At 39.2% G+C, this 25,404-nt stretch overlaps 1 protein-coding gene across 1 annotated transcript; it reads right to left on the bottom strand.

Annotated features, from left to right (window-relative positions):
* Nucleotides 1–2,188: 2,188 nt before the first annotated feature.
* rad54l2 (RAD54 like 2) lies at nucleotides 2,189–24,261 on the bottom strand. The gene is given in 23 exon segments (XM_042507683.1): nucleotides 2,189–4,636; nucleotides 5,281–5,373; nucleotides 5,454–5,543; nucleotides 6,062–6,246; nucleotides 7,293–7,489; nucleotides 8,524–8,693; nucleotides 9,136–9,341; nucleotides 9,587–9,686; nucleotides 10,147–10,265; nucleotides 11,340–11,458; nucleotides 12,502–12,732; nucleotides 13,735–13,912; nucleotides 14,020–14,362; nucleotides 14,827–14,895; nucleotides 14,898–15,022; nucleotides 15,646–15,779; nucleotides 15,905–16,087; nucleotides 16,185–16,420; nucleotides 16,534–16,674; nucleotides 18,205–18,341; nucleotides 18,821–19,130; nucleotides 19,381–19,579; nucleotides 24,157–24,261. Coding segments are annotated over 22 exon segments (4,527 nt in total). The 5' UTR covers nucleotides 19,529–19,579; nucleotides 24,157–24,261; the 3' UTR covers nucleotides 2,189–3,623.
* Nucleotides 24,262–25,404: the final 1,143 nt, after the last annotated feature.

Below are 25,404 nucleotides of genomic sequence, written 5' to 3'. Positions count from 1 at the left end.
CATAATGTTTCCAGACACTTGTAATAACAATCTGAGCCTGTCAATGGCAAAAACAAGCACTTTTAGTGGATGCACAATTGCCCATCGACTTTACATTGCAGCACTCTCACATTATACTGGACCAATTTCAAAAATAGTTGTCTTCATTAGTCAGAAAGACTCAAAAACATGGGAAAACAGAGGTTGAAAAATACCAAAGTTACCTTTTTAACATTGCTTTGTGCTCCTTTTGGCTTGCACACTTTTTAAAATCACAACCTTGAATCTGCCCTCCACTTGTGTTTCGAGTCTGACACCGACTGTCTAAATGCTCAGTAGTTCTTCCAACAGATTTGTAAAAAGGATAAAGATAAAGGCTCAAGTCTCAAGACCCCTTTGTGTTGTTTAAGGCTAAAAAATGAAAGAACACAGTCCGAATCCATGTCCCAGCCCCTGTGTTATCAAAGGCTAACATGAAAGTACATTCATTTTAGTTTTAAGGGGGGGACAAAAAAAAAAAAGTAAATCATATAGTTGAACAAAAATTTGTTTCCCCAGCTTCGACACGAGAGTGTGTTTATCATCATGATAGTCACTGTAATAATAAACCATCTCCCTACAACCAAAATCTACACACTGCACAGTATTGACTTGCAATATAAACAATGATAATGACAGCTATTTACAAAGTATCAACATGTTCAGTAATAGTATCACACATAATATCCTTTCAACAGGGGATGCTACAATGTCTATCAAACTGCTAAAGACTAAAATATGCTCTGAAAGCCTAAGATGTTCTCTGTTAAAGGTAAGCCTCGAAGAATTTTCTCTAAATATATTGTCAAGTGGATTTTGACAAATATTAACAACATGATCTGTGGCCACTGGGAGTTATCTGATGTACTCTGTAGCTTTCCAGTATTGTTCACTAGAAAAGGGAAACTGTGCTGAAAGAAAACGGGTCAATTAGTGCTCAGCAGGTGAGTACAGCTGACACGTGTAACTACCGGTCAGATTTTGGTTTTGCACTAGACTGTTAGCAATATATCATGAGACAATCCAACATGAAGCAGTTTCCATCGCATTATTCCATCCAACAGCTTGGCGAGGCCTCGCTTTTAAGTGTAGCAGGAGAGGCTGTGCTTAGAAAGATTCTGCTGGTCCCCGAACGACAAAGGACTGTTCCCACTGCTCTGATGCTCCAGCTGAACAAGTCTGGGATATTCAGCATAAGGATTTGTTACTCTGACTTCGTCAAGTCTTTAAGGTACAAGTTGATCCCCTCATTTGCAGGTGAGAGTCTGTGTGTGTATGTGTGGTTTAATGAGACTATTAGGAATGGGAATGCAGATTATTTTTCCTTTTCCAACTTCATGGTGTGTGTTCAGTTTTAAGTTTTATTTTATAACTATTTCATTTAATTCAGATGAAAAGTCACTTGTTATTCATAAAATTTAATTTATTTCATTTGAACCTTAATTTGCTCACCTCTTCCTAACATACGAGTGAGTAAACTCTAGCTGATGAAGTGTAAAAAAATGTCCACTACAAGCTTCAACATCATTCAGAGAGCCTATCAAGCCCTGAGCGAGTCATGACTTGCAGTACCTCTAAAAATAGGTTGGAGGTGCACGAAGTTTCAGCAAAATAGAGCTAGAGCGCCTTTTTTTCAATCAAGCATCACGTCACTTAGCCTGTTCAACTGCCCCAAAAAGTTGCTTAAAATCGCTAAACATCATATGCTCATTTGCATATTAGTGATGTCACAGGGCATTATCGAAGCAATAGAAATTTGATAAAGGCGATTCAAAAGAAAAACACAGAACAAAACATTTGAAAGGCATGAAAGCTTTTAAAATAATCCACCACTTTTTTGGACCTTCAATCCAGAAAGCAAAAGCTTTCACATAACTACAAGTAGGGTCAAAGGAGAAGACCCAGTTTTAAATTACGTCACACTAAGGTACAACACGCGCACTGTGACATCTGTTCTGCAGGTGCTGAAAGGCTCAGTAGTTGGTGCACTATTATAAAAAAAAAAGTCTGTACCATAAAGACCATAAAAAAACACGGTCTTTATGCAAACACGCTATTGGACATTGGCCACCTTCATTTTGAGCACACCTAAGGAGTCTTAAAATAGAGAACCCCAGTAATGAGTCCTAAAACCCGGAAATGACTTTCAGCACCTCTGGTTCCCTCGCCTCAGAGTCAATGGGTTTTTTAAAATAGTTTTTCGTTAGAAGCCTAAAATAAGATCTGTGGTTAACACAAGCTGAAAAGAGTTTCGTATTTTATTTCACGACATAAAATACGTCAGTGATTACCCCACTGGCAAACTTTGAAGCTTTTATGTGTGTTTAAAAAGGCGGTTGCTAACAGGTGGCTAAATGAGACTACAGAACGTCATCACGCCGAACTGCTCCGAACACGGCTTTGCAGCCTTGTAGCGGAGTCAACGCCATGGTAGTGTAGTTTGTTTTAGCCTAACAATGCCTTTTTACTTCTGGCTATTACATTTTGACTTCAAAAATCCTAAAAGTGTTGTTCACTTGTGAAGACTATCTTGCTAAACAAAACATATTTCATTAAGGTTTGTTTACTATCGAGCTTATTTTCTGCCATAGTCCAAAATCCCATCAGCTTTTTGACAAAGGAGCCAGGACAAAGTTAGCGTCCAGGTTGTCCTCCAGAAAAAAGTCAACCCTGGGGCACCTAAAGCTCACCCAAACAACAGCTCAGTGCACAACATACACTATATGGACAAAAGTATTGGGCCATAACTCTTAATCTTTGAATTCAGGTGTTTCATTCAGTCCTATTGCCACAGGTGTATAAAATCTGGATGAATCTTGTAAAAAGCCTTCCCAAAAGAGTGGAAGCTGTTATAGCTGCAAAAGGGGGACCAACTCCAAATAAATGCCTTTGGATTCAGAAGAGGATGTCATAAAAGCTCCTGTAGGTATAATGTGTAGTAAGTATTGTGGCCCAATACTTTTGCCCATATAGCATCCTTTTTCATAGCTCCATCTGCTGTAACCCTTCAACATCGCTGCTGCAGTCACAGTGTCACACCCCAAGCTTCCATGGGGGAGCTTTTGCACAACCATAGAAGCTCGCTACAACTGAACTCCCACGGCGAGCTGCGTCTCCTTTCCTCCCTAACCGCCTGCACGACACAAGAGGAGAGATGGGCGAGACCCTGCGATGGTGGTGAAAGAGCCGTGGACTGGGATTACTCTGAGCAACATGCACGGGACTGAATAACAATATGGGCCTTTAATACTTCTTTCTTGTCCTGCTTATCTGAATAAGTAGCGAAATTTGTCGCTGGCCGCTTTCTAGAAACAAAGGTGCTATTAGGGTATGAAAGATCACTAAGTATGACGAGAAAGTCGCCAAGTTGGCCCCACTGATCTGATGTTCACTCACTCGTTTGCATCATGTCCAGTTAGGTAGAGGTGGCATTCTGATCTGACCGTCAATCACCAGTTTATAGGTTATGGTAGATACTATCATAGGATCAATTTAGTTCATTTAGTCATGTAAATGTGTGAGCATTCCCATCCCTAATGTACTTTATGTTGATCATGATTGATAAAATTGTGTGTGAAACTTCCTATCCAAAACTTCTTGAGTCTCTACTGTCCTGTCACCTCTATAACGTCGTCATCAGAACTACTGCCGCCGTTTTCCGCACTCTGATGTACGTCCGGCTGGGTCAGAGCTGCCCCCAGCAGGCTGGAAGTGGGATTGTTAAAATGGGGGAGGAAACTGGATGTAGTGGAGCTGGAGTTAGGTGTGGAGAACCCCCCTGACCCAGAAAGGAGCGGGGTGGAGAACATCCTCGGCTCAGAGAGCAGCGACTGACTGTAATTGAGAGGGAAGCCTGACGAAAGCAGGCCGGCCATGTTGGGGTTCATCAAGTACGGAGGCAGAGAACCTGGCGCCAGTGAGGAAGAGGTTGCTGCTGAGGGTGTAGATGACATTGGGATGGTGGTGGAAGAGGAGGAGAAAACGGTGGACAGAGACGACGAGGAGGGGGCGGGGAGGTGTCCGTTCCCTGTGGCAGACTGTCTGAGTAGGTCTGAACCTGCAGAGGGGAACATGGTCTGCAGGTCAGCCAGTGTTTGTCCTGGTGTCTGAAGGAATGACGACCCACCGCTGCCACCCATCAGAAGTGGATGACTCATGTGACTTAGGTTCCCCAGAAGGGAGGAGGAGTTCAGACCCACGGGGGGGAAACTGAGTCCACTGGAGCCCATGGACAGTCCAGGGAAACGTGTTGCAGCTGAAGTGCGCTTACCTCCTGCTTGTGTGTTGCCCTGGCTTTCAGTACTCCTACGCTTGCTGCCGCGCATCTCTAAAGCCGAGTTCAAGAGGTCGTCACTGAGCTGTCTGCCGAGATCACCAGTCTGATTGTTTTGCGAGCCGCCTTCATCCCCCCCTGGTACGGCCGACATTTCTGACGGCAATTCATTCCCCATGGCGGCGGCGGCATCACCTGTGGACGAGGTGTAGTGGCTGAGCTCTCTGAGGATCTCAGAGCTTAAGGGAGAGGAGGGCCGCTGCTCCCCGTTGGGTGAGCCCTGCTGTTGATCCACAGGAGATGAACAGCCATTACTGCCTGGATGGATCAAGGACCCCTGGGAGTCTGCAAAGGAGAGAGAAATTCAGTCAGAAAATGTCAGGAGACAAGTACAGTGACTCTGCCCCTGAATAATGTATTCTTGAAAGGTCAACCCTAAAAATACGATAGTGTAGCCAAACGTAATAATAATAATAATAATAATAATATTAATAACACCGTTACAAAAGGAGAAAAAAAATCAAACGTCGGTCAAAAACCTGTGTTGGGTGTTCATGAAAAACGGGAACCAACAGGATAAATAGGAAAGAAAATTACATTAAAACGTTTATTAAAGTGGCTAAATCATTAAAAAAGACATGTTTCAATCACTACCGGTCTTCATCAGGGCTTTAAAAACATGCTAAATAGGTACGGCCCCACCTATATAGCAGCAGGAACCAATAGGAAACCATCATGTGACACAAATAATGAAATGACAGGTAAAACAGAAATATATCATAATAACAAACCATAATGACAAAACAGACAACATGAAATCAGGCCCCCAAATCCATCCAACACAGAAAACAGTAAAAAGCTGTTTTCACAGGTGTTCTCAGTACATGTAAAATGAGCATGTTTAAAAATGCACATGCAAGCGTTATTTGGATGCTTTTTTATGCAAAACTATGTAGCAGCAAACAAGAATAATAAACAAGACTTTGTACCTCTTGACAGAGCAGAGCCGCTGACTGCTGGCCGACTGATCTTTCCAGATCGAATTGCAAAAATCCTTCCATCATTTGTCCTAATGTAGGTACCTGTGGTGGAGAAAACTTCAAGTGATGGAGGCAGTAACTCAAAATGTTTGCAGAGAGCAAATATTTAGGTGTCGAACTACCTTTAGATCCTCTGATGACATGGATGCTCTCCCCTGCACTAATTCGAGCTTGAACATCTGTTGTGCTGTTGGCTCCTGGGATGACAATGTCTGTAGATGCAGACAAAACAGCTGATGTTAATATGTTAACAATAACAACATTATGCTGAACTAAGGCCAGAAAAAAATTTAAAAAAAATTAATTAATTAAAAAAAAAAATTAAAGTAGAATTAAAAAAGACATTTGAGGCAAACCTATAAGACAGATGATAATCAGAAAGTGATAGAAACAACTACAAAACAAAACTAACAATAGAAACCCATACCAACAAGAGTAAATACAATTCAAAGAATATAAGCAGATAATAATAGAATATTAATAGAATTGAACATGATTAAGACAGAACTAAATAATAATTAAAAGACAAATTAAAATACATGAACTAAAACTGACAACATCGCAAAAAAGCAAATCTATAAAAAAGGGTTTGAAGAAGTGATGTCAGTGTGTGGTGATTACATTTCACAAGACATGTAATCATTTTCCTTTTATTTAAAGATTAGTTTGTTAATCTAATATTACGGGAATGGTGTGGTACTTTCTATGATTTAAATATATTATTAATTACCAGTTGTGGTGACGATCCTCTGCACATAAACTCCAGCTTTCTGCAGGAAGTTGACAGGCAGGCTGCCGGCAGAGCTGGAGCCAGCCATGCCCATACCGACCTGGCGAGGCATCATGGGGATTGGGGTCGACTGGATGGGCCTGACACTTGCCACAGGCTTGTCATCCGGCCGTGCCATGGGACGCCTGAAAATATGAGGAGCTGAACTCATGACATGCTCGCACACATACACACATATAACAGTCTTGTCTAGTCTGATGGAATTTTTTTAGAAAAAGAAGAAAACTCATGTAGAGCTACAACCTCAAACAACAACAACAAACATAAACGGAAACAAACATAATGGTGGTTTTGCTTTCGGAGCGCTTAGAGAGAAACTGACCAATCACGATTCCCACAGTCATGGAATTTCACAATCACATTTTCCAGGTCTGGAACGCAAGAAGAAAAAATAATAGGAAGTTTTGGAAAAGTCATTGAATTTTTAACCCTTTGAAACATCAGCAAACTGAATTTCTTTCAATAACTGTAAAAAGGCAACAAGCAACTAAGAAGAGAAAAAACCCCAATAACAAACAAGGACATGATCTGAGTTTTATCATTTTAAATTTATAATTCTGGTGCTTATAAAGATAGAACATCTTTTCTAAGATTTTTTTAACATCATTTTCTAAAACTACTAAATTCTTGGAACTGGTAGAACATTTCTTGTCAAGTTGCTCATTGCCTTTTTTTTCCTTGATAGAAACCAAACCAATTTGCTCAGTGCTCAAAATACCTGTGTAAGGCATCTGGGTGCAGCACGAGAAAATTAATGTTGATCCAGGTTTCAAAGGGTTAAAAATCATCAAAAGTTTTGGAAAAGTCATGGAATTTTGTTGTGAGTAATAAAATTGTTACAGCGATCTTGTGTGGATAACCCTCCACGTAATGTTGCATAAGAGCAAATTCATTTTATGATGCTGTTGATGTCACGTTGCTCAAATGTGCCTCAATTTGTGACATTTTTTTTTTTTACAGTCTTGTACATTTATTTATTTTCCCCCTGCGTCCCGTCTCTCCCTTCATGTGTGCTACCTGAAACATTGTTTGAACTGGATATGTCTGAAAAACACCCTGCAAGTCAGGCAAGGAAAAAAACATGATCATGGATCATTTGTCCATGGAAATGTGTGGGAGCCCTGACCATTATGTGAGATTCCCTAAAAAATGCATGCAGTCTGAAACCCACCAGCCACGTTGGTTGAATGCTGGAATGTTTGTGAGCGTTTGATCACTGGTTGGGTAATAGGGGGCATATGATGGGCGAGAGTAGGGCACCAAGGCTCGTTTCTCATCCTCATAGCTCTTTTTGGCGGCTCTCTTCTCTGCTTTGGTCAGTTTCGACTCCTTCCGGTCCACCAGCAGAGACTCATGATGGAAAGGTTGCTACGGAGAAAAACAGGAAGAGGGAAATTTAGAGGGATAGTTCACCAAAAAAAGGACAAATTCAATCATTATCTTCTAACCCTCATGCCAATGGAAAGTCTAATGAAGTTTTTTTAGTCCACAAAAAACTGCAGAAGGTTCACAGAGGAAGGGCATTGCACTCATTCAACAAACAATTGGAGCAAATGGTGAGCAGGATTTAAAAGTTAAAAAAATACATAACAAAACCACAAAATGTCTCCATACTGCTGGTCTACAACAAAGCTAAAAACATGACACCAGTGATGTTTTTCACGAGTGGATAATGACTGAATTTTCATTTCTGGGTGAATTATCCCTTTAATTACAGATCAACCATCAGACCAGATTCTCAATGTAAGAGGAAGGTCGATCTTATCTCACAAAAGACAGATTTCAGCCTTCTTTTAGGTAAGAATTGAGTTTACAAGGTAAAGCCAACTTTACCAATACACTGAAAAATGAGAAAGAAGAAAAAAGAAAAAGATGTTAATAATCAGTCATGTGACTCGTGTGTATTTATCACCTCTAGCACTTGTGAATACTCATCTAATTTCACTGAGCTAACCTGAGGAAGCTGCAGGCGAAACACGTTGCTCGCTCTGTCACAAATTTCTTTAGTGTGCGGTGGTCAACTTTGTTTATCACCATAATGTTAAACTTCCGTAAAATATTAGTATACAAAAACCAATAACTGATACTTCTTGTATTTTGATACTAAGGCAAAAGGGAAAAAAGTCCCCAGTGCATAAAATAGGATTACTGTTTGAGGAGTGTGTGTGTGTGGGGATGTTGCTTCATTTGCCACTCAGCAACTTTCAGAGAAATGAACTTCCTACATCCGTGCGATCTAATAAACACACCACAGAATCAAAACAGTCAGAGCAGTAATGACCAGAAACACAATATTTGTGTCTGTTACAAGTTATCATATGCCTAAATTTAAACATCAAACCCAAAAACTACTTTTCATGCAGAGTTTAGGCTCATGAGTAACACCTATCTTGCCACTGTACCTTGGTGATGAGGTGCGGGTAAAGTTGACAAGCTTCATACATCACAGCTTCAAAATCTTCCCGCCACTCTACAGAGATCGGCTCAGGTTCCTCTTCAACAAAATGCAGCAGCGACTCCACTTCCTTACGGGTGAAGTTCAGCACTGGGTTCAGGTCATCAACCACACGGTCTTTAAAACAAAAACATGGACACAACATTAAAACGCAAGATATAATTCATAAAAATAAATACAAAAAAAGCCACTTTAAGTTGTATGCCCCTCCCCTACAGCCAAAAGTGCTTAAACAAATAAGAAATGTATGTGACGAACAAACAAACAAAAACAACCAAAACACTATCACACCTCTACATATATCAGAGGTATGTCACAGCTACAGAAAATAAATGTTGCGTTACATTAATGTAGTTTCATTTATTACACACATCATGTTTTAATGACGTGTGTAAACTAAGCTTTCAATGATTTTTACAACTCCATGACTTTCGGAGGCCTGGAAAAGGTGACTGTGAAAATCTATTACTTCTCCAGGATTTCCATGACGTGGGAACCCTGGGGATCATGCAAATGCGATATCTGACCATCAGATGGTTTGCATATACAAATCTCTTACCAGACATGCCCTGTTTGGAGACTTGTCTGTCATAGATCTTTTTCTCCAATGTGAAGTCACAGACGAGGCGGTAAATGTGGCAGGGTTTCCTCTGACCGTAGCGGTACACCCGACACACCGCCTGAGCGTCATGACATGGGTTCCAGGAGGCATCAAATACGACAACACGGTTGGCCCCAATCAGGTTCACCCCCAAACAGCCCGCTCTGGAATGAGCACAGCAAATAATTATTATTCTTTTAATATTTTTGGTATTTCTGCTTCAGAGAAAGGAAGAGAGAGAGAAGCAGAGGGAGTTGGGAAAGAGGAGACGGCATGCAGCACAAGCACCGAGCAGCTGCAGTAAGGACTCAGCCTCTGGGTACGAGCTCTACCCAGTGAGCTACTGGGGCGCCTCACTCAGTATAAAAGTGTAAAAAATGATTAGAAAACAGAGAGCAGAGACACGTACCTTGTAGAAAGGAGGAACACCCATGCTGTGATGTTTTCTGGGTCATTAAACTGATTTATAAGTCGCTCTCTTTCTGATGCAGATGTGCTCCCGTCTAGTCCTGTAGACAAATACACATCATCCCTCAACACTAAAGCACCTGAACACACTTTGACTTGCAGAGTGCATCATGGTAATATTTGTCATTGAGTAATTAAGATAAGAAAAAGCTGGAAGATTTTCAATCGTTGACATTTCTATTGAATTCTTAAAGGACAAGTGCTTTTTCATTTTGGCTTCACAATAAAAAGACTGGAGAAATCTAAAACACTCCCTGGGAAATATACTGTACGTACACACAAAGAAGTCAAATTACAAAAAGATTGCTCCTAAATGTGTTTCCAGAGCACAGTGTAAATTTGCCAAGACAAATGATCAAATGGGAGAACTCGAGGAATTGCAGCCAGTGATATCAAATCAATACAGACGATCTTTTGAAGCCTCGGTGTTGATGATCACTCTTTCTGCAGAGTTGCTGGTTTGGAAGCGAGAGGAAAAAGAGAACAGACTGAATGACTCACTGTAGTAATTGAGGTTGCGAACCCAGTTTTGGCTCTGGCTGTCAGAAGAGGCGATGCCTGCCGGCATTGGTCTCTTTGATAAGAAGTCCTCAATGACCGTCAGGGTGGACAAACTTTGACTGGTGGGTACAAATCAGAAACAGAGGGGTGAGAAGAGTAAATTCACTTTGGTACAAAATAAATCTAAGTTATTATGAAATAAAATCAGAGTTCAAACACATTTTCATGGACAAAATTTCAAAATGTTTCCATGACTTCTCAAGGACTCATGAAAATTTCCATTTCTGCAGCACCTGTTGATCCTGTAATGATACCTCTCTACACACATGAACACACACACAAACAGGAAAGTCTTGCTTCCCATAACAGACGCCGCCACACTACGGCACATTTACACGTAACCTGTCTTAAAGGGGAAAAACTTGGCTGGTGTAAGTCATGGAAAATGAGAGCAATGCAAGTTTTCTATTTGTATCAAGCAGTGATTTGTTTGAGTTAATTTGCATTACTTGAAATTGCACATCCTTCAACGTGACTATTGAACATCACACTGTAGATGCTTAAACGATATACCGTGCAATCTGAAGTCGATACATATCAACAGCTACGTTACGTCAACAGTTAGCTTACAAAAAATAAATTTGCCGGTATGTCACATAACAGGAAAGGTTATCCCCAGAAGATTAGCAGAACTATTAATTTCTTTACACACAACAAAATTTAATGACTTCAGTAATTTTCATTGATTTTTACTGAATATGACTTTTCCAGGCCTTGAAAATCACATTGCAAAATGACTTTTCCAGGCTTTCTATGACCGTGGGAACCCTGTAAAATGGAGTTCAAGTGCAGTCTTTGAATGGTACACTCAAAGTTTAGAGTCAGATGTTTTTTTAATAGCCACAGTCCTGCTGTATATACACACTATTGCTACAAAAAGCATTAATTTTGTTTCATTAATGATCAGAATTTTAGTTCCTAGAAGTTCTTAGAAATTAAATTCCTAGAAGCCTTGAAGAGTCATACGGCATGGGAGGATTAAAATATTAATTTCTTACACGTAAGAAAAAAAAATCTCTTAAAGCTCTAAATAACTGTGACTAGTGAGCTAAAAAATGTATTCAGCCCACCTCTTTAAGCTGCTTTAAGGTGGATTTGTGTTTAACACAACGTATGTTGAACCAAGGTCTTACCTAAACACCAAAATCTTGTCTCGTCTTCTCACACTCTCATCAATCAGATGGAAAAGCAGAATCATCTTGGCAGAGTTCTCCAGAACTCCCGTGTGGTAGTTTGACATGATGTCCTTCGCCTGAAATAAATCATGAGGAAGAAAAAGCTGCTGAATTAAAAACAGTCAGACTCCAAGAGACTTCAGGCTCGGAAGAATGAAAACAACAAAGCTCTGGATTGACATGACATATTATTAAAAGTAAAATAAAAGTAAAGAAGTATTTAAGTATTATATTTATATTTTACACTTGACTTGTTAGGTGCTTTAGATTTGAAACAAAGATGTCAAATCCTGTGGACTCATTCAGCTGTATTAAACGTACATTGTGTCATTTTCTGCTGCTAAGGGGTCTCTCAATCAAAAATAAATAACAAAAGATGAGCAATGCCTGTCAAAACAATGATTACGCAGTTTCATGCTAAATATCAGTTTTTCCCTGATGCTGCCGCTAACATATACTCAATTTGTTTCAAAGTTTCCTTAAAAAATGTGGCTGAGAACTGGCTAAAAAAGTATGCAGGTATATATATATATATATATATATATATATATATATATATATATATGTAATTATTTCTCTGTATCTGTTAGTCTTTATCATAATAGCAGGGCTGTATCACATAACACATAACATTCATTAAGTAAATGTAAAATAGGTATTTTATTTATTATGTCCTGTTTTTAGTTACCTGTCTTCTTGCCCTGATATTTATATGTGTTGTGATACTGACTGCAGCTATTGGTTGAAGTCCACCTGCAAGTTGTGTTGAAAACATATGAAAAAACATTGGTCATTTAAAAAGACTGAAAAATTAATTTATGAGAATTTCTGGCAGACAACCAAAATCCTGACCTACGCACAAAAGGGATATGATACCACTGACAGACCAAATGAGAAAGACCGTGGACTTGATAAAAATAGCAGATCTCTTGGGGTTTGAACATTGTTAGAAATGTTTGAGATCATAAGTACAACTAGTTGTACACAACTAAATATATTAAATATACATTGGTAGAATTGTTTTTAGACCCTTTAATGTGGAAAAGTTACATATTACATATTTAATTATGTAAAACTAAGCTGTGAAGAAAAGAGCTTTGCACCGCCTCTCATGACGTACCCATTCATACGTGATGACTTGATTGGCTCGATCCTGCGAGGGGTTGAGAGTTGGAAGGGTGTTGTTGAGTTTGCTGTTGCTGGAGTCCGCTACTTTGGCTTTGAGGCCGGCACCCGGTGCAGGGCAGCGGGGGTTACTCGCTGCAGTGATGTCATCGAGGTCCAGGTCCTGCTCGTTGGCCTGATTCTCCTTCTGCAGGGCTTCATAGAGGACGTCTGGGTGATTCCAGATCTGCATCCGGGAAAGAAAAATGAAATGCCACAGCAGCACTTTTACGGTTACAGCAAAAATGAACCTGCTTCATCAGGAATGTGTCTCTGGAGCAATGGTTCCCAGCTTGTCCAGCCGCTGGGTCCAGATTTCTACGTAGTCATTAGTTTAAGGTTCACACATAACAGAAATGACCACATATTTAATGGAACAAAGAAAACCATCTTACAAGAATAAAGTGCAATGAGTTAAAACCAGGGGTGTTTCTAGCATTTGAAGACATTGGGGGCTTCGCCCAGTAAAGCACAATAATTGTTTTAAAGAAAACATGCCTTCCAAACCCACAGGCATGTTTTCTTTTAAAAGAAATTGGTGTTTTTGTTGTTTTGGGTTTTTTTGGGGTTTTTTTTTTTGTGATTTTTACAAGCTTTTTTTCTTTTTCTTTAGAACGTTTGCAATGTTTTTTATTTTTTTAAATTTTTTGTGTGTGATTTTTTTTTTAAAGTTTTTTGGCTTTCGTTTTTCTAAAAATTCTTGGTGATTTTTTTCTTTTTTTTTATTTTCTTTTCTTTTTCTGTTTTTAGTGACTTTTAAATAAAACATGCCTTCCATACCCATGGACCAGCAAAAATAAAAATCGCCAAAATGACACATTATCAAAGCCAGAAACTGTAAAAACAGAAATTATAACTGAATTCCCAAATTTACAACAGTCCTTTACCACATCATGTGTGACAAATGCTTCATGCTTTTTCCTTGAGTCAGGGAGGCTCAAGGAAAAACAGGAAAAATATTTGCAGCTTTGGGGAGCCGCCCTCCCCCAAAAAAGAAAAAAAAAAAGAAAACTGTATTTCAAAATAAAAGCTCTGTACTCCAAATTCACTGTACTTCACTACTGTACGGCACTTACAGTCAATTCAGAATGGACCCGTGACCCACTTTTGGACCGCAGCCCACCAGTTGGGGCTCATTTGGTCCTTGAGTACCAGAGGTTTCACCTGACAGCGAGGAAAACAGTCTCACCTTGCAGCACACACAGAAGGCTTTGAGTGGATTTAGACCGAGCCAGCCACTGTTCCCCGCCTCTCTAAAGCGCTTCATGAACTCGGTATACAGCGCCCTCTGAACGGGAGAAAGCCGGACCAAGATCACGTGCTCCTCCTTGGAGGGAAGATGGTCCCGCAGCACATCATGACCTCGTCTGTAACGCACCATAGAGAAAAGTAACAGGTAAGCTTCATCCAGGATACCAAGCTTTTTTTTCCCATGATGTCCAATTTCTACATTCGACACTGACAGCAGGTTTACCTCTGGACAAACCCCTCCAGCAAGCTGTGCAGCACGTGGCTGCGGTAGCGCATCAAACGGACATCTTGAGGTGTGCTGTCCACGCACTGGCCGTTCAGAATGGGCCGCTCAAACATGTTGCTGAACTCCTGCCTCGTGCCCAAAAAGTCGGGCCTTACAAAGTCCACCATGCACCAGTATTCAATCAGGTTGTTCTGTAACGGGTAACCGGTCAGGACTACTCGGCGGCGGGAGCGGATGTTCTTCAGAGCCTGGGACGTGCTGGCATGGTAGTTTTTAATGCGATGACCCTCGTCACATATCACCACGTCTGGGCCGGGCCGCGCTATGGCCCTTTCAATACCTGAAAAGACACATGAGGCAAGAGTGAGCGAATGAGTTTGTAGATATAAGTTAAACTTTAAATTCACGTTTGCATTTCAGCTTATTAGACAAGACATAAGTTATATTCGCAAGATGTAAATATGAACAGAAATGTAAACTTTTCTGTCAGTCTGCTTGTTTGTATGATCATTTAAAAAAAAAATTTACATGTTCAAAATAAATTTCCAAAAATCAAATCAAATCAACTTTAAACATCTGAATTAGTACCCAACTAAAACATCTTCATGACAATAAAAACTTGACACACAGTGCTGAGCTGCATCTCAAATTAGTTTCCTACTTGTATGAATACCACTTTTTGTGTGGAACATGCTGTTAACCTTCTATCTCCTCCTAAAGATCCCCCGCCACCCCTAAAAACCACAGAAATGGTTCAGTGTTGGGGGTGTGAAAGAGGTTTTAAAACATATGTCCTCTGCTGACCTTTCATGAGTTCCTGCTGTCTGTCTTCTTCATCCAGGTCGATGATGATTGGTCCTGCGGGCTTCTTTATTTCCTCTTCTTGCCCATCACAAAGCTCTTCTTCATGGACAGCAGGCGGTACATCTCATAACCCATCAGCAGCACCCCTCCATCTCTGGACCAGTCCTCCACAACTTTGGCCCTGGCCAGTGTTGTTCTGCAGGTCACACAGTCAGTGTGATTCACACAGCATAAATATTTGACAATGGATGCATTACTCTTGAGCACCTGGTCAAACTGGTTTGATTTATTTTAAAAACATTGGGAGAAAGCAATGCAACTGAACAAGACATGTCCCAAAAAATTGCAAAAGAAATAGTAAAAAAGTTTCAAGAAAATTACCTGAAAATAAGCAGAAGAAAAAAGTAAAACACAACAAAAGAGATAATCACCTGAAAAGGAGCTCAAAATAAAATTATTTTATATATACATAATTGTATTTTTCTGTAAGATAATTTTAAATATAAAATCACTGTAAATACTTTTCTGGTCATTTTTTTGGATTATTTTTTTAATAAATAAAAAATTAAATAAAATAAAAATAATTTTTAGGTAATTTTCTTGTCACCTTTTATTAATTTCTTGTAATTTTTGGGACAATTCTTGCCAAGCTTGCCATTGCCATTTTTTTGCATTTGTGTTTAAAAGAAATCAAACCAATTCGTTCTAGTTTTACAGGGTCAAAGAGCTTTTAAAAGTGCCAGTGCACAACTAAAAAAACTGACTTCTTTCAGGAATCAACGCCATGTTGTTTCAAACACAACATGGCGTGTTACTTACTTGTGCTCATCGTTAAGAATGTGAACTTTGAATGTGCGGCCGGTGACGAGTGCAGGGTCAGTGTCCGCGGAAAGAGCCTCTTGAGGTGGGAGCCAGAGGTTAAACTCTGTCAGCCAGTTCTGGAGTGTGTTCACCTTTTAGGAAGGAAACAAAGATTGAGGAGGTTAATGTGATAAAACAAATGAACTGTGTATTAAGGGAACATAAATGTTTACTCCACATCATTTCCATTAGCACAATACACAGTTTGATGACTCACAGGAACAATGGCCAGCACAGTGTGAGCCTCAGTATTCCTCAGGAGGATGTCAGTGAAGGAAATGATCTGTAGTGTTTTCCCCAGCCCCATGCTGTGAGCCAGGATGCAGCCAAAGCCACTGCTGGTCTTATACCGCTCCAGAGACTCGATAAGGTTGTCGTAGAGAAACCGGATTCCCCCGATCTTAGACATGCGAAGAAAAGACAATCTGGACTGTAGGTTTCTGTTTCTGAGTGTTTATATTTTAAGAGTTCGAGAGAGAAAGAGATTGTGTGCATACCTGGTGAGGTTTGACAGCCCTGGCCAGCTGTGGAGCGAGCGAGGAAATGTCTTTCTCTTCTGCAGGGTGACCGATATTAACGAGCACTCGTCCCTGCGCATCAGGCAGATTCAGTGCGTCGTTGATGTGTGCCCCGCTGCTCTCCTCGGAGGCCGTGGTGCCATCAACGTCTTCATCAGCCGACTCGCTGCTGATCTGCAGGGCGTCCTCGTCCCCAGAACTAAGCTCAATTATATCTGCACCATCACAGGAGAAGTGAACACTATGTGAGAGTTTGCTTGATTCTCACATTGCCAGGAATCACTCTGGAAAAAAGCATCAAAGATACACAGAAGTATCAAAAACCTACCATCTCTAATGGCAAGTGCAGGCAGCTTGGGGTCCACTTTTTCATCTTCATCACCACTGCTGTCCAGACAGATCACATCCTGCTTGCTCAGGAGAGCAGGGACCAAATGAGATACTTCTCCTAAAATCGAGGCAGCTTCGACTATTGGACAAAGGGAAGGATATTTGGAAATTTAAGATAGAAAGTACGCTCAAAGGCAGAATACACCCAAAAATCAAAAATATGCATTTTCCTTTTACCTGTAGTGCTATTTATCAGTCTAGAGTTTTTCTGGTGTGAGTTTCCAAGGGTCGGAGATATCAACTATGGAGTTGTCTGCCTTCTCTCCACATTAAGTGATAATGGAACTAGATGGCACTCTGTTTGTGGTGCTCAAAGCGCCCAAAAAAAATATTTGAAAAAATCAACAGCATTGTCTCTTTCCAGGAATCATGACTCAGTTACTCAAGATAATTATAACAAATAACAATATAACAAATAACCGATTGTTATGAGCAATTTCACATAGGAACTATTTTCTTTCAGCTGAACAACACCCACAAACTGCATCACTGTGTAGCTGCGGCCTGACATTTCAGCTTGGCTTAGGGGGGCGACATCAATGTTTACATCTCATGCTATCATGAGCACAGGCCTCTTGTCTATGAGCAAATGCACGCTTCCTTCTGTGCAGTAATGCAGTTGGCTTGTGGATTATCTTGAGTAATCACGTCATGACTTCTGAAAAGAAACATTCCTGTTGGGTTTTAAAAATGCATTTTTTGCTGCTTTGAGCACCACAAGTGCCATCTAGTTCCGTTATATTAGAAAGAGACAAGACCTTTCTGCAGCCGATATCTCTAATACTCTAAGTGAAAGTAAGAGAAAAAAAATGGATTTTTAATTTTGGGGTGAACTGATCCTTTGACCTGAGCAAATTGTTTTGATTTATTTTTTTAAAAATGGGGACAGGGCGCCTGGTGGCTCAGTGGATAGAGCGGACGCCCCATGTATAGACGCTGTGTCCTTGCTGCAGCGGCCGCGGGTTTGACTCCAGCCATGGCCCTTTGCTGCTTGTCATCTCCTCTCTCTCTCTCTCTCTCCCCCTTTCATACATGTGGTTTTCTATCAATTAAAGGCAAAAACGCCCAAGAAAATATCTTAAAAAAAAAAAAAAACATGGGGAGAAGGTAATGAGCAACTTTACAAGAATTTTTAAAAAAAATAAAATAGTAAAAAAGTTACAAGAAAATTACTTGAAAATAAGCAACAGAAAAAAATAGAAAATTACCTAAAAAGGTGCTTAAAATAAAATTGTACATATTTCTTTATTTTTTCCCTTAACATAATATAAAAATAAATATAATAAATAAATAAATATAAACTATTGTAAATATAGTTTTCTGGTCATTTTTTCAGATGATTTTCTAATGCAACTAATTTTAAGGTAATTTTCTTGTCACCCTTTACTAATTTGTTGCAATTTGTGGGACATTTCCTGCCAAGTTTCTCATTGCCTTTTTTTCCATGTGTTTGAAAGAAATCAAACCAATTTGTACAGGTTTTAAAGGGTCAATTAGCTTGTGAAAAGCGTCTGAACACAGCAAGAACAAGAAAACTGATGTCGGTCCACGTTTCAAAGGGTTAAATATGACTGGAAAGGTGCAGCTTCACTGATAGATGGACAGTTACCTAGCTGAGAGTCTGGGACAGTTGAGGCTGGTGTCGGGAAGTCCTTCCTCTGCTGCTCCAGCCGCTTTCGCCTGTCCATCTCCTCCTGTTGAGCAGCCTTGGTCCCGGCCTCCAGCTGATCCTCTTTGAGCAGCTTTCTATTGTCATAACGGAAAAAGTTCAGTTAAAATACGAACATTTCCTTATGTGACGACACACAGCGAGTAGCTTGATGATTTTGTATTGTACGGTGTGTATGGTCTAGGGGATCATATACAGTACATACTACAATGTAAATTATATGTTTGTTGTTTGTTTTCTTCTTTATCGAGCATTGATGTGGATTACTATAATGATGACAGTGCTGTAGAACAGTCATGGTAGTTTTTAGGAACCATGATTTTATTGGGGGCTTTTTTTTATTCGTAATAAGTTATGGTCTGCTCAATAAGTACAACTCAATAATGAGATAGTATCTTTCATTTTTTATCATCGTATAAGAACTTTGTTTTCTGTTTGACTAATTAGAGCTTGCTCCTGAGCAGTGTTTTTGTTGTTGTTGTTTTAATAAATCAAATTAAATAAGTAAATGATGTAATACACACCAGGGAAAAAAATATTAAACATATAAATGCACCTGATATTCTTCCTCATGTGTGCGGGCTTAGATGGCTTGGAAGGTTTGGAGCCTTTCGAAGACTTAGAGGATTTGGTTGATTTGGAGGCTTTATGTTTCTTTGTTTTGCTGGAGGGCGGCTTGCTCTGGCTCGAGTTTTCAGGGCTGGTTGGAGGCTGAGAGCGAGAGGCAGGTCTGGAGGGAGCCCTGGAGGATGGGCGGGACGCAGGCTGAGACGGAGGCTCTGAGGATGGCTCTCCGGAGGTAGCTGAAGCGGAGTCCCTGCCATCCTGAGCTGCTTCTGTCCTGCTCTGGGCACTCGCAGGTCGTTCTGGAGCGAGAGAACAGACAGTGTTTGAGTTCATCACAGGCTAGTCAACAAGCACCAATTTCTTTTCTTTCTTTACTGTCTGTGAATGCGTTAGAGGAATATTCTTTTTAGTTTGGCTTTTAATTGAACTTAATTTATTTATTGACTATTTATTTACAATCATTATTATACAATTATTTACAACTGTGATACCGCGAAACTGTGATATTTTCTGAGAAAATCAGAAATCTCAAACCTTTTTGTCCCTTACCAATGCTATCATCTTCATCATCTCCATCATTTTCATCCTCATCCTCCTCCATGTCCTCATTGTCCTCATCTTCCTCATTTTCCAAATACTCCTCCTCACTGTTAAGGCTGGGCTCCAGGTCACTTTCTGAAATCGCCTCTTCAGACATGGCGTCTTACAAGGCTCGCAATGTATTACCTGCACACCTTCATCAGGAGCCCTAAAATAATCAAAGACACCATAACATTACACAGGTAAACATAGTTATCCGGCAGTAACTTTTAACAAACAGCAAATGTTTGGTATTTTCACTTTACAAAGTAGTCACACTCATTTTCTGCCCCTTGACAAGGCTTATTAAATAACAGTATTTTAGCCAAGACTACAATGTTTGATTTAGTAAAACATGAAAAAAAGATGTCGGGAGCTGGAGGGATATGACGAAATGATTTGGCACTAACTAATGTAAAGGACAGCGTTTTGAATAACCTATTGAGCTCACTGTAAGGGAGTTCAATCACAAAAGGCATTCCAGTTGTGTAAAAGTCTGTTTACCCCATGGATTTGTGTTTCCCCTTTATCTTACTTGAACTTAACCTTTTTCCTTAACCGTAAACTATCCTAACTTTATTCTAAATTAAGCCCTGAGTACCTGCCGATACTGAGTCCCGATGTGATACTTATATTTACCTGGATAATATAGCTGCACAATGCACACTTCAGATTCTTTGAAGTTATAAAATCAATCCAGTGTGTATGCTTGACAGTTTGATAGCTCTGCAATGCAATGCAAGGAAAAATACCTGCAACCGAACAGTTCCTTAAGGGTTTTTTAATGTTATTTTATACAAAATAACAAAGTAAACAAACTAGAAATATTCTATATGGCTTTTATTACAGTTCCACTCAGTGCAGCTTTAAAAAAAAAAACAAAAAAAAAAAAAAAAACAAGTAAAACTGCTCAAATGTGTCCTTAGAAATTGCTCTCAAAACCACTTAGCGTAGCATTGTAAAAAAAAAAAAAAAAAGGACAAAACACTATAAATTAGTTATATAATCACAATTCCACATCAATGTAGTGTTGGAGCTTAACTTTAACATTTCCAGTCGCAACAAACACAAATCAGGTACAATTCCCATTATAATAATAAAACTAGTTCACTAAAAATTAAACAATAAAAAATTTCAATTTCACTTAAAGTGGTGTAGCAGCTTAAAGTGAACACGGAAAAAAATCAGTTTCTTCTTATTGGAGTAGCAGCATTACAATAAAACCTGAATATCTGCTGCAAATCATGCTCTCCGATTAAGACATCTGTGTGACGGCGGACATAAACAAACAATCCCAGTTGATTAAAAAATGCTTTGATCGGCCCAATACCAATACTTCCAATCCGATCAGGACATCCCCATGGGCAACACTAACAGACTTTAAAATAAGAACATTACTAGACCTTTATCACAGCCTACGTTTTGGCTTGCATTGTAGGAAAAGGACAAGTGCAATCAATGACATTTAAAACGACCATTTCCATTCAGGCAAACTGATTTCAGGGTGTTGGCACTGCTGGCTCACTGTTAAGGAAGTTGATACAGATAAGCCATTGTTAACAAAATTAGTTTCATCTGTGTTATTCCTTCTACGATGAGTCAAAATGTCTGCTGTGAAAAAAAGCAGCTCTAATCTGCCTGGACAGGAAACACTGAGTGCTTAAAAATATTCCCAATAGGCTACTTTGGTGATGCTGGTAATATGTAAAGAAAATAATAATAAAGGTCTGCATCAATAACATCTCAAGAGTTTTTAACTTGCTGCCTCTGGGTCCTTGTTAAATTGGCCAGAATATACAGAAAATCAAATACTGGTAACACTGCAAATGTCACAACAAGATGGAAAATGCACGTTAAAGTTTAAGTAATTTGATGATGTTACAGCTGCAGAACTAATGTCTGACAGCACAATACTTTGGTGTGCATATACACTGAACTGAAGTTTAAATGTAACACTTGTTTTCCTACTGTTTTTCACAGGTTTAAGTTAATGATCTAAGACTTTTTAAAGTACTCAATACATATATATTTTTTTAAATTTTGGTCACAAATTTGTTTAAAGCCATGTTGGTGAGCACTTCTCCTTTTTCAAGGTAATCCATCCACCTGACAGGTGGGTCATATTAACCAGCATCATTTCTTCACAGGTGTGTCTAGGGATGGTCACAACAATAGGCCACTCTAAAACGTGATGTTTGATCACACAACACAATGCCACAGATGTTGCAGGTTTTGAGGCAATGTGCTGACTGCAGGAATGTCGACCAGAGCTGTTGCCCATGAGCTAAATGTTATTTCACTACCATAACATGTCCCCAACAGCGTTTCTGTGAAGTTAGCCGAACATCCAACCAGCCACACAACTGCAGAACACTTGTAACCACACCAGCTCACGATCTCCACATCCAGCATCTTCACCTACAAGATCGTCTGAGACCAGCCACCCATCCTTTGTTTCCGTAACCAAAGAATTTGGGCAAAAATCGTCAGAAATCATCCCAAGGAAGCTCATTTGCACACTAAACATCCTCATCAGGTTCTTGACCTGACAGCAGTTTGTCATCGTAACCAATTTGTGCAATAGTGAGACCGGTTGGGTTAGATGTACAGCCAAATTCAGGGAAACGACACTGGAGAAGTCTAATGGTTGTGAAATGAACATTAAGTTAACTGTGAACAGCTCTGGTGGACATTTCTAAGTCACCAGCCAGTGGCCCACTCCCTAAAAACTTGTAACATCTGTGGCATCATGTAGTGTTGATCAATCTGGCCTTCTATTGTATGTACCACATCATATCAGGATAATACTGGCATAATGTTGTTATGAAAAGAAAAATTCATATTGTGATAATGGCAATATTACAACTTGTTGACATAATGATTTCAGTCTGTTACGCACAGCAACAATAAGCATGACTAAAAGCAAAATTCCTTCAAAAAAGACAAATTTCAGGTATATTTTAAGGCAACTGTTTATATGAGCATTTTGTGGTTGATTTAATTTTCTTGTGCTGTTTATATTCTATACAGAATCTGAGTTTCTGCTGTTGTTTACAAACTAAAGCAATGAAAGAATTAGTTTAGGCTTTTACTGAATATTTGAGGGCAAACTTGTGTTTTTTGCTTTATGTTGACATATAAAACTATATCACTATTTCTTTGCAATTGTTGTTTTTGGAATTAATAGAAAAATATTTCTCAGTATTTTGTCACATTGACAAGAATATTATACCAAAAATACCCTGAAAGATTGTGACGTTATTTAAGGGACTTATCGCCCAGCCCTAATCCCAAGGCACACCTGTGTAGTAATGATGCTGTTTAACCCTCTGTGGCCACTTAAAATGTTTTACTCTGAAACCCCCAAGTCCCAAAATGGGACCTTTTCTTAAACTGCTTTAAAAGACTACTATAATACTACTAATACAGTAATATTATTTTCCAGTTGTTGTTCTTTTGGGTTTTTTTTAAACAACTTCAGGCCTGATTGTAAATACTAAATATTTATTCATTTTCAGAATCTGTTTGCATAATAACACTGTTTTTAATGAGAAACACACACACACACACACACACACACACAAACACAAACACAAACACACAGACACACACACACAAAGAATTATTTATGCTAAACGCTGAGGAGATTTTTGGGGCTACAATCAGGGATATGTCAATGATTGGCAACAACACTGATTTCTAGGCATTTTTATTTTTTGTGCAGTTTCATATAATCAGAAAAACTCACTCTCAGACCCTTAGGTCACTAAATGGGACCTTTCCTACAACTTAACATATTACACTTTTTGTTTTTCTCCATTTTTCGAGTTGCATCTTTTAATCTGCATCTTAATATGCCACACCTGTCAGGGTGCATTGACTATCTTGGAAAAAGTGCTCACTAATAGATTTAACAAATTTGTGACCATAATATGACAGGAATTTATCTTTTGAGAGCATTAAAAAGTCTTGGATGTTTTATTTAAAACTGTGAAAATGGGGCACAAACAAGGATTTAAAAATATTTACTGTAGTGTGGAAGTTAGTTCTTATAGTGATCTATTCAAATCAGGTTGTTATTATTATGAGCGTCTACAGTCCTCACACTGTTTGTTTACATTTGCATAAACCAGATACTGAATGTCAGCGAACTACAAAAATGAACTGCGTTTTCAACAATACAGAATTTAATGTTTTTAAAAATATGTTTAACACACCGGTACATATGACGCGACACATGGGAGGGATTTCACCCAATGGCTTTTGAGCCGTGGATGGAGGAGGCTAGCATGTAGCATGAAGCTACCTCTGGAGCTCATCTGTTTTTATATTATTATCATTGTTAATTAACACCAAACACCTGTCGTTAGTTAGCTTAATGTGATTCCTAACTGGGCGCATATAAACACTACTGTTTCTCCGGCTGAGTCAGCAGACCTGCACGCTAGCTAATTACACAACAATAAACGCAAATTCAAACGCTAAAACCACGTAATTGTTGCATTGTTTATTGTCCGTGAGCCGCAGCAGAGACACGGTGGCTGGCTGTAACTCGGACCGGCAGATAAACGGCTCTCCGCGTCGAGCTGAGTGTTTTGTTGGCTTGTCTCGGCGAGATAACAATCTTATATTGTGTAGGTGTAGCGTTCACGCAGCTAATGCTAGCCTGAATTACAACAAGGCTAACCGACAGTAAGGTGAGACGCGCCGGGTGAACTCAAACATCGGGCCGCTGCTGGCGCTTACCTTGTCCGCTGCTTCACTGCACTCCTCAAGAAACCCCGCTGTGCCAACAACCGATCAATTAATCCGACCAGTAACTGTGAAAATGAACTGATAAACGTTGCTAATTTCCAAATTTTTCCAGTGTGACCATAAATTCCGTCCCCGTAGAGGTAGCTCCAACTGTGGTTCCGGGGATGAAAAGGCTCGTGGAAAAATAAATAAATAAATAAAATAAATGGTTAAACCGTTTAATATCTGGAGTGACATCGGGTTATAGATATTCTAAAAAATATATTTATTAAAAATAGGGAAACATGTCCAGAAACAATCGATCTTGTATATTTGTTTGTATGTATATATATATATATGAAATAGATATATATCAACCATATATATATATTATGTTACAGGAAACAATTTTTTTAAAATTATTTTTCTCCTCTCCTCTCTGTCTCTCTCCCTTTTTTGTTTCTTTAAGGGCATTTATTTATTTATTTATTTTATTGCTTATTTTCAGGTAATTTTCTTGTAACTTTTCACTTATTTCTTGCATTTTTTTGTCAACTCCATGTTAAGTTGCTCATTGCCTTTCCTCCATGCTTTTAAAAGAAATCAAGCCAATTTGCTCAGGTTTCAAAGGGTTAACTCTAAATTTCTGCAATACTTCAAGTCTGAGGGGTTTGGCTCAGGGGAGAGACATTTGACTTTAAATGGTTGTATTTATTATTTATTTTAAATCCCACAGAGCCCCCAAACCCACAAGAGGGTTTGAAAAGCATGTCTGCTTTACAAATCTTAAAATCTCGCCTTTATCATAGCCAGAAACTGTGATAATGGTCCCTTTTTGGTAGGGTTAACGGAGGGTCATGCAAGAAAAATATGTGCGGCTTGAGGGTCATGATATCCCAAGAAAAAAAAGTTACACCCCTGCCCTCATAAATAAAGAAAAATCCCTTACCAGAATCAGAAAGGCATTTGTTGCCAAATAAGGAATGTGCTTTGGTTTCTGGTGCAAATATTAAACATATTAAGAGAAACAAAGCTAAGAATAATACCCTATTTACAGTGCTGTTTTTAAATAAGAAAGCTGTACAGTTTTGGACAGAGATGTGCAAAAATATTTGGAAAGGAATGTGTTAAAGTTCACATTACAACAAATATACAATGTGAAAATAGTCCATTGCTAATATTAATAGTGCCATAATTTGAACAGTGTGCTTGACTTGCAATAAATATGCCCAAATTATGTCTTTAAAAATCTTGATTTAA

The sequence above is a fragment of the Plectropomus leopardus genome, chromosome 2 (genome assembly GCF_008729295.1).
Source record: "Plectropomus leopardus isolate mb chromosome 2, YSFRI_Pleo_2.0, whole genome shotgun sequence".
In the NCBI taxonomy this organism is placed as follows: domain Eukaryota; kingdom Metazoa; phylum Chordata; class Actinopteri; order Perciformes; family Serranidae; genus Plectropomus; species Plectropomus leopardus.
This window is presented reverse-complemented; position numbering and strand designations above follow the sequence as displayed.